Source organism: Chrysochloris asiatica, unplaced genomic scaffold, assembly GCF_000296735.1.
Source record: "Chrysochloris asiatica unplaced genomic scaffold, ChrAsi1.0 scaffold00220, whole genome shotgun sequence".
NCBI lineage: Eukaryota > Metazoa > Chordata > Mammalia > Afrosoricida > Chrysochloridae > Chrysochloris > Chrysochloris asiatica.
In genome coordinates this window covers 3,873,106-3,891,163 of record NW_006408738.1, presented here as the reverse complement: position 1 = coordinate 3,891,163, position 18,058 = coordinate 3,873,106, and the positions used below count along the sequence as shown (strand labels likewise).

General features: G+C 43.4%; 1 protein-coding gene across 2 annotated transcripts in view; it reads right to left on the bottom strand.

Moving 5' to 3' along the window:
• Positions 1 to 18,058, bottom strand: part of RANBP2 (RAN binding protein 2) — a 96,956-nt gene that overhangs the window by 15,385 nt on the left and 63,513 nt on the right. The window contains exons 18-21 of one of the 2 annotated variants that reach the window (XM_006873037.1): positions 17,654 to 17,789; positions 12,211 to 12,305; positions 8,947 to 10,782; positions 5,991 to 8,784 (exon numbers count right to left, since the gene is read on the bottom strand). In XM_006873037.1, coding sequence (XP_006873099.1) covers positions 5,991 to 8,784; positions 8,947 to 10,782; positions 12,211 to 12,305; positions 17,654 to 17,789 — 4,861 coding nt within the window. Of the gene's footprint in view, positions 1 to 5,990; positions 10,783 to 12,210; positions 12,306 to 17,653; positions 17,790 to 18,058 lie in introns of both variants that reach the window. The other variant, XM_006873036.1, reaches the window with a different exon arrangement.

Genomic DNA, 18,058 nt, shown 5'->3' with positions numbered 1-18,058 from the left:
GTGTTCACCTTCTTTTGCAATGTACTTGTTTTGGTCATAGACTGCCCTCCCAGAGTCTCTGAGTTTGTTCTTATCGTTTTGTTTTGTTAACATTTCTTCTTTCTCTTGACTTAATTCAGGGAGGTGCTGTCACGTATGTCAGACTCTGGTTGTTGTCTGTTCTTGTTGTTTCTTGGTCCACAGAACTCCCTTTAGGATGTTTTGTAGCACAGGGTTGGCTTTGGTGAAGTCCCATATCTTCTGTTTATCCTGTAATGCTTTGATTACACCCTCATATTTGATTGATACCTTTGCTGGATAAAGGATTCTTGGTTGGCCATTTTTTTCTTGCAGGGTTTTATATATGTCTCCCCATTGCCTTCTTGCTTGCACTGAGCCTGCTGAGAGGTCAGAGCTTAGTCTGACTTGTTTACCCTTGTATGTGACCCCTCTGTTTTCTCTTGCTGCTTTCAGGAGTGTCTCCTTATCTTTGAGTTTGGAGAGCTTGACTATGATATATCTTTGTGATTTTCTTTTGGGGTCCACCCTTCCTGGATTTCGTTGGGCTTCTTGAAATTCTATCTTTTCACCCTTGAGGATGTTAGAGAAATTTTCTTCCAGTAGTTCTTCGACTATTTCCTCTGTGGACTTGTGTGACTCATTTTGTTCTGGAATGCCAATAATTCTTAGGTTATTCCTCTTCATGTCGTCCAACATGAATCTTAGACCTTCCTCTGAATTTTTTTATCCTTTTTTGGGTTTGTTCTACCTTAGTGGTATTGAGAGACTTGTCTTCCAGCTCACTGATTCTTCCTTCCATCTCATCTATTCTACTCCTCTGCACTTTCAGAGAGTTTTCTATTTCTGCCTTTTGTTGTTGATTGTTTGGACCTTTTTCTGTAGGTTTTGGATTGTTACCAATGCTGTATCTATCTCGTTTGACTGTTCCTGTAGCGCTTTTCTGACTTCTTCCTTATTTTTCTCAAGTCCATTGTAAAGTGTTTTGCGACATTTTATAATCATTTTTCTGAATTCTTTCTCAGGAACCTCAAGGCCTGCCCTCGTTCCAGCATGGAGAGAAGGTCTACTTCTGGTTCATTTGTCTCAGATATTTTATCTTTTTTCTGGACATGTGCCGATATGGTCATCTGCTTTTGCTTCTTGGACATGTTTAATGTTTATCTGTGGCCCTAATAATTAATTAAGTATGTGTTTTGGTAATTTTTTATGTTTTCTGATTAACTCCAGGAAGATGTGATCAGGATGTGGTCTTCCCTTTTCACTCTACTTATTGCTTAACTCAGAGTAACTTTTTTGGCCTCAGTTGGGCCTGGGACTCAGCGGCAGGCCGTTTGGGCCTCGGGCGGGTGGGTTGAGCTTAGGGCGGGCGGTTTGGTCCTCTGGGTGCCGGGGCATCAGCGACCGGGCTGCAGGAGGGTTGGTCTTCGGGTGGGTGGTTTGGGCCTTGGACAGGCGGTGTGGGCCTCAGGGGGCCTGGGTGTCAGCAGGTGGGTATCGGGCGGCTTGGGCCTCAGCGGGCAGGTTGAGCAGATTGGGCCTCGGGGGGCCTGTGCCTCAGGGACCGGACTAAGGGCAGGTTGGGTCTCAGGGGCACTGGGCCTTGGCAACCGGGCTACGCGGCGGGTTTGGCCTCGGGATCTGGGCCTCCACGACCGGGCTACACGACGGGTTGGGCCCTAGACCTCCATGATCTGGCTACACGGCAGTTTGGGCCTTGGGGGCCTCCCGGGGAAAGCATACGCAGACCCTGGGTTGATTAGTGGGCAGCCCCATTAAACCACCTCTGAATATAATCAGTTTAACCCAGATGCTCTCCTTCCTCCTGAAAGTATATAGGAATATTAAGAACAATGTACCATTTTAGGTATAGATAAATGAAGCCCGGTGCCTGAGAGCTTGCTCACAAACAAAAGTTTGCAAAGTGTACAGAGACAGCTTGGCTCCTTTCAGAAACCTTGCTTTATGTTATGTATCCTTAAGAAACTGCACGTTGCTACTCTAGATCATTTAAGCCTAAAAAATAATATATAACAGCTTGATTGAACCTTTTTTCTGTAAAAATAAAAACGTTAGTTAAGAAAAACTATAAAAATATCTTAAAAGTTGTTCCTGTGAATCATTATGTCCTGTTTTGTATGATGAATCACATTTCAGGTCCGTATCCTGTCTTAATCACATCCTCCCTTTGTGACATCCTCCCTGAGTGAATTACAACCTTCCTTTGTAACAAATCCCTCCCTAAAAAAGAGAATAAAAGGCTGAGGTAGAGTAAGTTCTACACGCAATGCTGTGCAATGCTAGGCAAAATGTTTGCAGATCTGTCTACCTGCCAGCTTGCATATTATCTGTGTATCTGTCTTTTTTGTATATATTTCATCTCTCTCTTTCTCTATCATTTTCGCCACCAGATCTCCCTTCTTCGTGACACCCACACTTCCTTGTCGAGGCGTGACCCAGACATAGGACCTCGACAGGGGCCCTGGACCTCAGCAGCAACCGGGCCTTGGTTGGGCCTGGGCCTTTGTGACCAGTCTGTGGGCGGGTTGGGCCTCAGGGCAGGCCTTGGCCTTAGTGGGAGTGTCTGGGCCTTGGAAGGGCCTTGGCCTCAGTGGGCGGTCCTATGCCTTGGGCGTTCCTGAGCCTAGGCGGCTTGGCAGAAGGCTGGTCTAGGCCGGGGCAGTAGAGGGCTGGGGGTAATAACTGCAGGGAGGTAGTGTCTGTATTTGATGACATAAAAGATGCCTCTCTCAGTCTCTCTGTACCGTGGGTATCCCGAATTTCCTGATATCCGCGCCGATATTCCTCTCTATTTGTTCAGCTTTGTTAGTTTATGCTTCCTTTTCTCTGGAAATGCAGCCTTCTAAGTGGGGTTGCTCTATCCCTGCATTCTAAGGTCTGCAGGGGGCAGAGGCACTTGTCGGCGCGGGCGCAGAAGCGGGAGCTGCGTGCAGGCAGGCAAAAGCTCAAAAATGCCTGTAAGTCCTCAGCAATTTGATGTTTAAAAAAAACAAGTTCAGAATGTTGAAATATAAGATCTTATGTTTGTTAAGTACCATTGAGTCGGTTCCGAACCACAGCGACCCTGTATAGAGTTTCTAAGGAGCAGTTGGTGAGCTAGAATCACTCGCCTTGTAGTTCAAAGGACTTTGCAGTCTGATGCATTAGCTCACAGCGCCACCCCAGGACTCACTCCACTCACTCATTCACTCACTGTGTGTGTGTATAAAATGAAGCAGTCATTAAAGGAAAAGGAGAAAAATACAGAAAGTGATACCTGTAGATTTTACAATGCAGTGTTGTTAGGAACCATATAATCAAAGACACACGGCACGGATGCAATTTACCAGTGTATGCCCATATACGGATGTGTGATTACAGTGGATGGTAAACAGTACTCAGGATTCCATAGGTGCGTGTTTGCGTAGGGCTGGGGAGGGGTGACACCCACCCAACTGACTTGTACAAAACTGTGAGAAAATTAATTTCTGTTCTTTCAAGTAAAAAACAAAACAAGTAAGCTTCAGTAGAGTTTGTTGTGGTCCAAGGAAAGCAGTCACCGAGCATGGCCCGCCGCACTGACAGGGATTAGAGCTACAGACTCTCTAGAGGAGGGCCGGGGAACGTTTTTCTGCCAGAACTGATAACACCACTCACGGGCTATACAAAACCATCAACTTATAAATTAGCCTTCTGTATTTTGTCAAACACTTAATGACCTCACTCCTGATGTGATGGCTGAAACCGAGGTTGCCTGGCAGAGCCAGACCAGATGATTTCACGCCTTAAACAACCTACGGGCCAGACATTCACCATTCCTGTTCAAGAAAGTCTGTACAGTAGCCTCTAGCCAGAAATGTGGCTAGTAAATTCAGGTTATGTTACAAATGTCAACTACACACACTGGATTTTGAAGAGCTGGGCTTGGGGGCAGAGGAGTAAAAGATCTCGTAAGTTTTCATACTGATTAGAAGATGACATGGTATTCTGAATGTAGAGTAAATAAAATATATTTAAATTAATTCTACCTGGGTTTTTTTCTAACTTGTCTTTTCACCTTTTTAAATGTTATGTGCTGTGGAGTCGGTTCCTACTCATAGTGACCCTACACAGAGTTTCCGAGGCTGTAAATCTTTACAGGAGCAGAAAGCCTCATCTTTCTCCCAAAGAACCACTGGTAGTTTCGAACTGGTGACCTTGCGGCTCGCAGCCCGACTTGTAACCATTATGCTACCAGAGCTCCTACTAGAAAATTCAGCATTACAAGCACAGCTCACATGTTTCTATTAGCTAGCACTGTTCCAAAGACTTAACGCCTCCTCCCTCACATTCTTCAACCAGCCTTCACATCCCTTCCGTACTAACAAAAGCTGAGTATTGACTCCTAGCAAGTGATAGCAAAAGAACATTACAAGACGGATTTTTGTTCCAGAGTTCTATCATTGGCTAGCAATGACAAGGTGGTTACATCAGATTCTCTAGACCTTAATTTTCTCATGTGGGAACTCTTCATCTCTAAGGTCCCTTGGGACTACTATTTCTTAATGAGAAAACCTGAGTTTGTCTCTCTGTCCTGTAGAGAAACATTAGCAATCTGTTCTGTGGCCCGGGATCATTCATCTAGGGTTCAGTGTCTGCTGTTAAGGACATGCTTACTTTTCTGTCCGGTCCACACTTTTCACTTACATTTCTGGAAGACGGAACCCACAAGAAAAAAAGGTTACGAGTAGTTTTACTAGTAATAAGGAAGCCTGCTGGCACAGTGGTTAGGTGCTCAACTGCACACTAAAAGGTTGGGGACGTCAAACCTGCTAACAACTGCTCCTCAGGAGAAAGACAGGCATTCTGCTTCCATAAAGACGACAGCCTTTGAAACCCTCCAGGTCCGTACGGTGGGACCTACTTGATGTGGCTGGGTTTTGGTAGCTGGTAATATGATAGGTATACTCTGAAACTGAATGTTCCTGAAATGAGGGGCTTCAGGAGTGGACTTGTTTAATTACACCCACCATCAGTGGACATCTCAACTCCCAGTCTTGTTCTTGAGGCCCTCGAAGACCCCATCTGCTATTCCTCTACTCCAGCACATTTACTGGTATTTCTCAAAATGACCTGTGCTACAATCTATAAAATTCCATGTCTAGTCTGTCAAAAAATGGAGTCTGTGTTGAAATGCATTATTTTACTAAATCACGGCCAAAAGAATCGCCCTAAACTGAGACTCTGTTGTCCCTTAATTGCACAAGACACATGTTTGGACGCTAGCAGACTTTAGTGGTGAAAGATACTGGTAAATTAGTGTCTTCATTAAGCAGAAAACCAAGCACTGAAACACAGAGCATGGCAAGGCGAGGACCACAGTGGTCACAGAAAAACAACCAGAAACACAACACCCAAGTCAACTAAACAACAAGCAAACCCCAGTATTAGAGAGCTATGCCGTCAGTCACAAGGCACTCCGTTTAAACTGGCATTCTCTAGCATGCATGTGCTTAGTGTTCAGTACTTGATTTCAGACACCCAGAGACGTTGCTAAGAAAACAGTGTCATCTCACGCTGAGAATACAGGCTCTCTACCTTTGCTCTCAGGCTGTGAGGATGGGGTGGTGGTCCAAAAAGCCATTGGGTTAGATTTAAAAAGGCTAAAATTAAGTCCTAGAAAATAAAGAGCATTTGATTTTGAACATTTTGAGAAACAAACTGTATATGATTTTACAATAGAAAAAGTTCAGAGGGCCTCCAAAGCTGCCAATCTGGTTGTCTCCCATACTCATTTACACCCATGGTTTCATTGTGTGCTCATTTAAATGGCAGCAAGATGAACTTAGAAAAACACTTGTTCAAATACTTTCCTAAGTGTTCACGATAAACAAAACACTGCTTGCAGCCCACTGCTAACTAAACATCTAACTAAACGTGTCCTGTAAAGAGCCTCTAACAAGACAACCATTGAAAGAATAGAAACTGTTTACTTCTCAAAAGTAAGCACTTACCTTTTTCTGGTGTTTTCAGTGTGTAGTTAGTGGAGGATTCTTCCTTGGCAGAGGAAGCCGAGAGGTTTCTTGCTCTGCGATCTGAAGACGGGTGGGCATCAGAGTCCTTTGATGGGCCACGTTTGTCGGATTCCACTTTTCGTTCTGGTCCACTAGGGGCTACTGCAGTAGATTCGCTATTACTGTTACTTTTCAAAGGTGCATTGAAACTAAACCCAAACAAAGAGCCAGTGGCGGAACTATTGCCAAATGCAAATGGCTTGGATTTTTCAGTACTAAAAATGCTTTTGACAGACTCTGAACCAAAGACAAACTTTGGAGGAGAAACCACCGCTTTTGTTGTCATTTCAGAGGGGTTGGCCACTTCCACTTCTGAAGGTGCAGCTGCTGTCTCGTCACCCTGAACTACATCTGTCCTCTCTCTCGTGGTTTCCTCTAAGACAGCAACGGCAATTTTGCCACACGGTGACTCTCTGGGAGTAGACGAACGAGAAACGTGAGGTGTTATCAAAGCATCTTTTTCTTGGGCTAATTTTGCTTCATCAAAAATATTCTTAAATGAGTCTGCAACATCCTGGAGTTTGAATCGAACAGCTAAATGTTCTATTTTTCTCTCTCCATCCGCAAAATCACATGCAGTCCACACCCACACTCTTTCTGTCCCTTTCATATTTTGCAGAGTCATGTCTGGAGTTATTCTGTGATTGGCACAAAGTTTTAACACCTGGTCTCTTCTCATCACGATGCGAACTTGCTTGTTATCATAGTTCTGCAAAATCTTTATATCGCCAATGCCCCTTTCTTTCCACTGGCCAACATCTTTATCATACCTATAGAGTTTTGCTCTGTGACTAAAAACAACTTGCTCATTTTCTTCACCACTAGATACTTCGACTAGATCAGGTAAAGGTACAACAGGCTCAAAATACTGTCCATCTCTCTCTTCTTCTTGAGTAACATCAGATTCTTCATCCATGCCAACCGAAGTTCCACTCTGATTCAGCTTGGCAGGAGACTTAGATGGGCTCAAAGCAGATTTGAAACTGAAGTTGAATCCCGTTGTTGACTCACCGAAGCGGAAAAGATTTTTCCTCACAGGACTACTCGCCACCGGAGAAGCGTGTACTGAGCTGCTGCTCACGCTGTCGTCCAGAGCGTCTTCCCGTAAGTCATAGTTATCCCACTCAAGCGAGGGCCCCGTGCTCTCAGGGTTTGGCGGCATTGGTTTGCCTGAAACGCTCACAGCACCTGAACCTGAACTCGTACTCTCTGCATCAGTGGCTTTTGCTTGATAATTTGTCAAAACTGTTTTTAAATCTTTCAGGCCACTCTTTATCTCCTCAGCTCTCTGTATCGACCTAGAGCGCCCAGTGTCAACCAGTTTATGGGGAGTCTGGAGCGGTATGTCTAACAGAAGTCTCTGACATTCTTCAAATTTCTGCTTGAATTCTTCAGCCAGCTCTGGTGTTTTAAATTTTGCTGCTAATTGCTCTAGTTTGGCATCACCATCAGAAAAATCACTCGCTAACCACATCCAGGCTCTATCAGAGCCCGAGAGGGGCTTCAGATTCATGGTGGTAGTTATCCAATGATTCGCACAGACCTTTAGCACTTGTTCTCTTCGCATCAACATTCTTAGTTTGCCATTGACTTCGTTTTTGAGGATTTTTAAGTTCCCTAAGCCTCTTTCTTTCCACTGACTTATCTCAGCATCAAATCTAAATAACTTGACCCGTTGCGAGTAGAGAACTTTCTCATCTTCTTCCCCTGTTACAAGTTCCACTTTCTCAGGCATCTGAACTACGGGTTCAAAATGGATGTCATCACTGTCCTCAGTCTTGTAGGCATCATCGTCTTTCTCGAGGTCAGCACAAGTATGCACTTTATCAACCATTCTGCTACCCTGTGATGAAAATAATTTTTCTCCAGCACCTGAAAATCCCTTAAAATTGGGATCTTTTTTGCCAAATTGAAATCCTTCTCCTGAGGTTGATTTTGCAAGGTCTGCAAAGGTAAAAGTGGTACCAGCCTGACCAAAAACCAAACCACTTCCACTCTTCTGGTTACTAGCATCGTGGGCCAGGAAACCACTGGTGTTTTCAAAGAGCTTTTCATGTTCTTCACTTTTCTTCTCTAAGTTTCCTGGCTCCTGAATGCCAAATTTAAATCCATCAGCAGAGACAGGGATGGAAAAATTAAATCCTTCTTTTGGTGACTTTGATTCTGTATTAGAACTCTGAAATGTAAATGAGGGTACATTTTCTTGACTCACATGTCCAAATTTAAAACCTTGCGCTGTACTGCCAAATTGAAAACCTTTATCTAAAAAGTCTGTTTTAAATCCTGTTCCTATCTGACTTCCAGACAAGCCGTTTAACTTAAGTTTCGCACTCAACGTGAAAGCAGAAGAACTTTCTGCGCTCGGGCTCTGAGTTGGTTTAGAGGTCTCACAAGCCACGCACGTGGCAGCACTGGCTTCGTTTCGCACCAGACATACACTGCAATCCCACTGTCCTTCCTTCTTGGTGAAGAACTCTTCAAATCCACTCTTTGGAACCTTGCTTGTCTCTGAAGAGGCAGGTGCTGGGACCGTAGAACTAGCCTGGGGCTGTTGACAAGGACTCTGACAAGCCACGCATGTGGCAGCACTGGCTTCGTTTTGCACAAGGCACACACTGCAATCCCACTGCCCCTCCTTCTTGGTGAACATTCCTTCAAATCCAGTCTTTGGGGTCTTGCTCAGCTCTGAAGTACCAAACTTGAGAGAGGCCGGTGCTGGGACCGCAGAACTAGCCTGGGGCTGTTGACAAGGACTCTGACAAGCCACACAGCTGGTGGCACTGGGTTCGTTTTGCACGAGGCACACACTGCAATCCCACTGCCCCTCCTTTTTAGCAAACATGTCCTCAAAACTACTCTTTGGAGCCTCGCTTGTAAAAGAGACAGGTGTCAGAACATAAGTGGATTGGCTCTGGTTTTTAGGGTTCTGGCAGCTAACACATTTGGCCGTGCTTCCTTCATTTACAGCAAAGCACGCACTACAATCCCACTGTCCTTTCTTAGTTGAAAAGGGTGACCTGAAATCGCTGCTAACAGACTTAGGAAGATCTTCCTGACCAAATTTAAAGGAAGATGGCTGAACAAAGGAAGATTCATTTTTGCTGCCCGACTTTGTGTTCTGGCACGCCACACACCTAGATGCAGTGGGCTCACCGCTGATTAAACAACTACGACAATCCCAGTGGCCTTCCTTCTTTGGAGTCATCAGAGCAAATCTATCTTGAGTACTTTCTAGGCCTGTTTTAAAAGTGGGAACAGTTTCAACTAATGGTGGGCCAACGAGTTCTTTATTATTTGGGTTTAGATTTTGGCACGACACACACTGCTTAGCTGTTGCGGCATTCTTGAGTGAGCAGCTCTTACAAAGCCACCAAGACCCTTCTTTCTTTGTAATTTGAAAATCAAAATTCAAATGTCCAGCATCCGGTTTGCAAATATCCTTGTTATCACGACTTGTGGGTTCTTTTACAATTCGGGCGGTCTGACTGGTTGGTGTGGCTGCCTTGGTTCCTGAGGCTTTCAGAATGCTCTGGGCCTCTTCAAACTTGCACTTAAAAAGTGCTGCTTCCTCCGGAGTTTTGAATCTAATAGCAAGTTGTTCCGGCTTTGGTGATTCATCTGCATAATCAAGCGCATGCCACACAAAAGACCTGTCTGAGCCAGCGTTTGGTGTAAGCTTCATATCTGGGCTTATGTAGTGGTTTGCACAGATCTTCAGCACCTGCTCTCGCCGCATCAGCAAGCGGATTTTACCAGATGTCTTGTGCCTGAGGATTTTCACGTTGCCAATGCCTCGTTCTTTCCACTCTTTGGAGTCTGCATCAAAGCGGAACAATTTGGCACGATTGCAGAAGACTTGCTCCTCATCTTCCTCCCCAGTTTTCACTTCGATCTTATCAGGAAGAGGCACCACAGGCTCGAAGTGAGGTCCATCGTCATCGTCATCGCCATGGGCACTGCCTCCGTCAGCTTCATGAGGCTTGGTCGCTAACTCAGGAGTAGGAGTTCCAAATACTGATTTGCCTGGACCGTGGAAAGTGAACATATCATCACTTCGACGAAAACTAGAATTCTTGTGCTGATTTGGTCCCATGCTGTCCGTAAATGAAGTTCCAGATACATTTTTGTTTCCAAAACTGAATGTGTTTCGAGTTTCAATGGACTGGCCAGATATCGGTTTGGGTCCACTATGGGCATCCCCTGGCAGAGGTTTATCTGAAGTCAGGAGGCCCAGAAGACTCTCACTATGACTGTAAGCTGTGGACGACGGCTGTGCTGCGGCCTGGGGTGAGGAAAATGTGAAGTCGCCATCATTTGATTTGAAATTCGAGTTAAATTTAAAAGGAGTTGGCTGTGTTGTATGTGCTGCTGCCGTCAAAGACTGCCTTATTCCGTCACCTGAAACAGGCTGAACAAAGGTAGATTTTCCAAACTCAATAACCTTAGATTCTGTCGTTCTTGAAGTGGGAGGTGCAACTGGAGGTTTTGTGAAATAGCCTGGTTCAGGCAAAGGTGGATTTGTGTTTGTCTGTTGAACGTTGTAATTAAAGTAATCATCACTCCTGGGTGATAAAATTCCTGTTGCAGGCGATTCAAAACGCAGGGGAGGGCCATAGATCTCTTGAGAGAACATGCAAGCGGCCGAGCTCTGCAGTGGAGGGGTGTGCATTTGTTGTGGGTAGGCGTAAATGTGGTGCTGAGGTGGGAGCCTATTCACACCATAAACTGGACCCTGAAAGAAAAGAAAAGTGAACAATGTTCTGTCTACAAAACTACAGACAACCAGATACAGAGCAGTTCTCACAAACCTCCAACGTGATTACCATGAGGCCTTAAAGAAGGTGTCCTCGGGGAACGGAATATATCATTATGAGACAACACAGACAATCGCAGCTTACAGTCCTCATCATATCATAAATACTGCAATTACATCATCTACTTCTGCTACAATAAAGCCATAGGAAATACATCTTCTTCATTCCAAAGCAATGTGTCAGAGGATATTAACAATGATGGTGATGATGATGAAAACTAACACTTGGCATATTTGTTACCGTATTTTAATGCCACCCAATAAATTAATACCATCCTCATTTTCCATCTCAGGCAGCTGGTGTGTAGGCATGAAGAAACGTGTCCGAGAGCACAGTAAGCATTAGACGGAGGCTTAGACGAACACAATCCCTCTGTCTTCAAAGCCCTCACTACTGCTTTAATACTGGATATCTCAGTCCAGAGTTACAGAGCCACATTTTCAAACCTGTAACTACTTAGCACATAGTGGTGGAGCAAGTTAAAACATTCTAGTCCTATTTCTGCCAAAACGGAAAAATGAGGGTCTATCCCCCTCCCCCACCCCATTTAAGAGTTATTCTAGTTACATTTGCTATAATATAAATCTAAGGTGACTAAATATAGCTTCTATCTGGAAAGAAATCTCTCTTCTGGGAGGCATGTAAGGGCTATTAGTGTACTACTATACTTGTTATGAAGGAAGCCTAAATAGTTACAAAAGGGGGATACAGTCGATCCTCATTATTCGCGGATTCCACATTTGCAAATTCCCTTCTGAGTCAAATTTTCTGATAACGCCCATCAGTCCTCACAGTTGTATTGCAGTCATTTGCAGACACACACAGAGCATCAAAATTTTTGAGTCACCCAATGTACTTGTTTCCAGGTGAGGTCAAACAGAGGAGCACCACCACTCAGCTTTTAGCCCTTTGACTACGCAGAAGTGACCACTGGGCAGGCTGGTTATTAACAACCATATTGTTCATGCACTTGGCTGGTAATTGCACTTGTAGTTTAAAGTGTCCCCCAGTGATGAATACTGTCTGTAGTGTTCCTAACCCTCAGAGAAAAATACATACTCGTTAAGCTTCGTTCATTCATGAGTTATAGTACTGTTAAAGAATGAACAGTGTATGTTTAGTAAGGTACCTTCAAACAGAAACAAACATAATGAAAGGTAACGCATTGATCAACTGATGAAAATGCTGTGACCAGAGGATCAGAGGAAACCTAACCCTATGTTCGCCCTAAGAGCAATGCTTTGCTATTAGCTACTTCAATATCTGCAGAGACTTTACAGACCCAAACTACCGCGAACGATGAGAATCAACTGTATTTATGAATGTATACATCATTCCTTCGTTACCTTGGTGGGAGTAACATTAGCTGCTGGTCTGAGAAGACACTGGGAATGATATGCTGGTGACTGACTATAATACACTGAAGGGCCAGTAGTTGCAACTAAAAAAAAAAACAAAAAAACAAAAAACAAAAAAGAAAAGAAAACACTGTTAAAAAGTCTATACTTTCTAGGTAGGCTAGAACTATAAATACAAAAACAATAGAAGTCAAAGGAATATTTAACTCTATAGGTTTTTAAATTTCTATACACCAAAATACATCATAAACAAGATTAAAATTAAAACAAACTAGGGGAAACTACTAAATAGGACAAATGAAGACTAAGATAGTAGTACCAAGGTGGTTAATAAGAACAAGTGCTTCACAAGCATTAAGCAGGAAGCCAAGGACACGGTGACAGCTCCTTTTTCCAAGACAGTGGACGGTGAGTGCATGGCAGGCAGGCAGCATCAGAACTGCTGGGACACTAGCAATAGGGGGTGAAGGAGCCCACAGGCACCGATTCATCTCAAGGGCTGTCTTGGAAGCAAGCCTTGAAAACCTACAGATTAATGAAGTTGCAGTTTATAAACTGAGGATGTTCAGGTCAAAAATCACCTTACAAATTTATAGAAATGATCTCACAATGAACACAAAATGTATTCCTTGGTTTGTGAAAAGGGGGAAAAGCACATTATGATTAACACTCATGTTAATGTCAAATCTATTTTTACTTGGTTCTAGGTGAGGAAAATCAGAAACAAAAGAGCAGACACAACGGCAAAACCTTTACCAACAGTCATCTGTTTACCCGTCTGATGAGTTGTGCAGAAACAAAAGAAGCAGAAGAAGAAATAGAGAGAGAGCCATGAGCTGAGAGACACTGCCCCACTACTGGGCAGAGTGCTGAGTAAGATAAGAAGCCAGGACGCTCAGTTATCCTGTCCACAACATCGCTAAGAACAGTGAGAAGCGCTGAAGAAACCCAATCTTCAACTGGGAAAACAAACGAAACTGCCAGGTAAAGATGGGTCTTTGGAAATACTTGGGAAAGAAAAAGGCACAGACTCTAGAACGCCTTGTAATGTGAGCCAAGAATCAGAGAGTGCAAACTTGAATCACTAGTGACCAGGACTCCTATCAATAATTCAGAGAAAAGGAGGGGAAACAAGATGAAAGATTCTAAAGCGTTAATCTGTTGATGTTGCCGTTAGTTTCCAACTGTTGGGTGACACCACGAGCACTGTCTGTCAGTGTTACGTGCCCTCACGGCAGTTCCAAACCTCTACAGACTTTCTGAAGATCAGCTGCTAAGTTTGAAGTGCCAACCTTGTGGCTCGCAGTTGTGTGCTGATCTTACAGCACCACAACATGAGCACAGTTAGTAGTAAACTAATGAAACATGAAAATGCATAATCCAGTTTGCTTTTACAAATTCGCAAAGATTTTTTATAAACTAACAAAATTCAACACTAGCAAAAGAGCAAGAAGATGGCACTATTAGATACATATGGCAAGGCTGCAAACTGCTACTGCTCTTCTGAAAAGCCTTCACAACACAACTGAAAAAACTTTAAAATACCTCTGGGAATGTGATCACTGCATCATTAGTAATACGAAAAAGTGGAAATGACATAAATAAGAATTTGTGGCACTTGTACATGCTGGAATACCACTGTATTCACTGAAAGTATTTTTGAAGACTATTTTTAATAGAAAATGCTCGGAAATTAAGGTTCTATTTTAGAAATAAGCTAAGTCATCTGCCTACATGATAATGAATTATGGTGCTCGCTCTGGCAGCACATATACTAAAATTGGGACGATACAGAGATTAGCAGGGCCCCTGCACAAGGATGACACAGAAACTGGCGAAGCATTCCATATTTTTTTGAATCTTGGTTTTCCTTGAATTATAATATAAAATAGACAATGGAGGGGGAGAGAAAGGATAGTCAGAAACATCACCATAGAAAGCTTGTTAAGTCCATCTTCTGCCTATAACTGACTGGAATACCTAAAATGGGGCTACAACATGCCCAGTGAAGGAGTTTCCTGCGGAGCCTCTGCAATACATAAGACTATAGGTAGAGGCCTGACCCACATCCAGATCTCCAGAGATGGGAAATTTCCACTTGAAAGGACGAGCAGACCAACCTGGAGCGGCTAGAAGAACAGAAGATACTTCTTGAAAGAAATACCTACAGGAAATACACAAAGCAATAGAGGCAGATGGACTGTTACTCCAAGAACAAACAAGTTGCTTGCCCAGGAAACATCAAGGCAAGTGGTTGGGTCCCCTCAGTGCAAACCCCCTTCCAAGAATAAGACTCAATGGGAATACACGCTCTGATTGGTGACCACGCTCATCACCGATAAGGGGAAGTAAGGGAAAAACAGCAATGAAGTGGTGAGCTAAGCCCTACAATGTGGAGAGTGAAGCGTCCAGCTGATAAGAAGAGAGGGCATTTGCACAAGAACACCCACACTTGCAGATAATACCCACTTGACCTGACTTCAATGACTGGATGATCAGAGCTCAAGCAGAAGAAGAAAGAAGAGGAAAAAAAAGAGTAATCTGATACAATTTGAAGAACCTGACCTACACCTATGGATGCAGTAGCTCAAAAGAGGGAGCAAATCCTTACAGCAAGAATCATTCCGACACCCTCCACACACAGAGTAGACAGGGATGGGCAACTTGGACATTGACTACCCAAAATGGGGGGTGGGGGCTACAAAGGCAAGAAGTGACTGGCTTACTAGCTTTCAAGAGGGAACCTAGAGCCAGGGACCATGGAGGAAGGCAGAATCTCCAGTGAGTAGTATCCAATCTGTCTAGGCGGAGCTGATGAAATGCAGATGGATCTCTTGTGATATAATAGTGAATAATTGTTATCAGGACTGATTGTGAGGGTTGGAATTGTAAAGGTAGACGTTTTATAGCAAGGAAAGGAGTGATTAACTTTCCAGTCCAGGATCGGAGGTCTCTAGGACCATCAACGGAGAAGAGCCGAGAGCGGGAACCTACCCAGAGAAGCAGTGATGCCCGAGATGGAGGCAGAGACAATGACGTGGAGCGATGGAGCAGCTGGGGACTTTAGATCCAGAGAGGGAAAGGGGCTGTGTGCTGAAGACTGGGGAGGGTGGGGGAGGATAGTGCAGGGGGCAGGCTTGCAGGGTATACCCTTTGGTTGGTTGATGATGCATGGAAGGGATTGGAACCATGGCAATGAAACGATATATGATAGAATGAATGTAAAACTAATGTTCTCCCATGTAAACTATCATATAATTCACAATAAAACATTAAAAAAAATGAATTATGCATGCACAGAAAAAGAACTGGAAAGAAATGCTCCCAGTTGTGAAGAGGATTTGAGGTGACAGAAAGGTGGTCATTTATTCAGTGTTCTGCATTTCTGAATATTTCCTACAATCACATTCAACTTTGTTTAATAACCATCTTATTTTAAATCCAGGATCACAATGGTATATTTTTACTTTCAATAATGGGGAAAAAAATAAGAACACACACAAATTTGGACTCTTTTTGCCTTCAATGCCAAAAACAGATTTGTGACCTTGTCAATAAGTCATTTGGAGTTTTCCATTTTTCTCAAATGTAAAATGAGGATGATCCTTCTATAAATTTCACATGTGATTGTAAGAATGAGACGATATGAATGTTATATTTCCGTTAGGTTAACAATCACAAGGCCTTTCCTGTACTTGGTAAAAGTAAATATAAATTATGACCCAAGACGTGTCAAACAATTCCAGACAAGAATTGAAAAACGCCAGATGAGCTTAGCCAGTCAATGTATTTCTCCAAGACTCTACACACCTCATGTATTTTATAACATGTGACATCTTGGAAGTTATAACCTTATAAAGATTTTCTTAATTGTATTGCCTGCAAAGACGCTGTGTAACTAGAGGAAAGAGAGCTCTGGGAGTGTAGTGGTAAAGCTCGGCAACGCCAACACACTAGTCACAGATGTAGCAGTCTCCTGCTATGAATCTTTAGTTAACCCTTAGAAGCCTGTGGGATAGTTCCACTTTGTCCTATCGGGTCGCTACAAGTCAAAATTGATTCAACAAAAGTGGGTCTGGTTAGGTTATAAGAGGCCAGTGAGGCTGTCTTAGTACATCCTAATGGAGTGTGACACAAACGTGCTAAACTAGCCCTTAGCATCTTAAATATTTCCTGAGTTAGAAGGAAATATGCATAACTACATTTAAAGAATTGATCTCATGTAAAATTAACTACTTTGACTATTAATTCTGGCTGCCTGGAGAATTATGGATCAAACTGGCAGGTGAATGTTTTTAAGTCTCCCAATAATAAGCAGCTCTGGTAGCGTAGTGGTTACGAATCGGGCTGTTAACTGCGAGATCAGCAGTTCGAAACTACCAGCTGTTCCACGGGAGAAAGATGAGGCTTTGTGCTCCCGTAAAGATTTACAGCCTCAGAAACCCTGTACAGGGTCACTATGAGTTGGAACCAACTCCACGGTACTTAACAACAACAAGCTGCTTAATAACAATGTAATGTTGCTCAATCTGTGTCCATGTGTGAAAAATTGGGATTCCTAACAGTAAGTACCACTCGGAGTTGTTGTGATTAAATAAATTATATGGACAAAGCATCCGTACACATAGCCTACAGTAAGTACACTAGTAATACCCTTGGCTTATTAAGTATTTACTAACTATACAGTGTGGTGGCGGCCTAGCACACACCCTCTCACACACAAATGCTCAAAGTAATCATTTGAGGTATTATCTCCATATTCAAATCAGCCAAGTGAGTGATCGAGCACCACTGCAGTGCCCAGTCTGGTCTGGCTTCAAACGCTTTCCTTTTTATGTCATTACATGCTCTCAAGTCCATGGTGCCTCACAGCGGTGGTCCAGGGCCACGCACAACTGCCCACGGCGTCTCCTAACGGATACTCACAATGAGAGCTGCTCCCAGGTCTAGCTCCTGCGGAACTGACCTTCCAGTCAGCAGTCAGGCACTTTCCCACTGTGCCATTAAGGGCTCCGTCTTGCTACGCTAGGACTCTAGTATCTCAAAGTCAACAACACTCCTGCCTCTCAGCATGCCATCAAGATTAACCCCACAGGCTTAAGCTTTTACTTAGGCATCTCCTAAGTGCATAAATTAACAATTTTCATAATACAAGAGATAATTCTAGCTCAGACTCATCTTCTTTGAGCTGTTGTATTAAAGAATCCTATTCACCTTTATAGTCACTGGATCAGACAAAGCTTGTTTGTTTCTGCTGATGGTTATCAAACAATCAATAATACCAAATAAAACTTTTATTTTAAAGTTATTAACAGACAAAGACATGCCTATGAACAAACATATAGACAAGGTGACTTCACAAGTCATCTAATTCAACCAAGCAGCAGTTCAGTGACTTGCACTAAAGTAGATTACCCAACTGCCATCGTACCTGTTAGAGGAGCCCCAGGAAAAGTCTGTGACCCCTGGTATCCATCAGGCACTGAGTCAGCTCCATAATTCTCTGGGGGCCAACGATGAGGAGATGCTGCGTTACTGCTGTTTAGTTTCAGCTCCTGCATTTCTTTCTATTGGGGGGGGGGGGGGGGGGAGAAAACCTTTAAAACTATTGAGAATATGCCATGCCAGAAACACTGCTTGTGCAAACTTAAATCACCCCAGAACTTCAATCACTTCAGAACTATTCATCTTGGCAGGTATAGCATAGGATAGGATGGAGGTCAGTTCCACTTAGGAGATTATCCAGCGATTTCCTCAAACACAGATCTATTTGTTCTTTTGGCAGTCCATGGTGGTGGTGTTGATGTGCCATGGAATCGGAACTGACTCAGAGTGA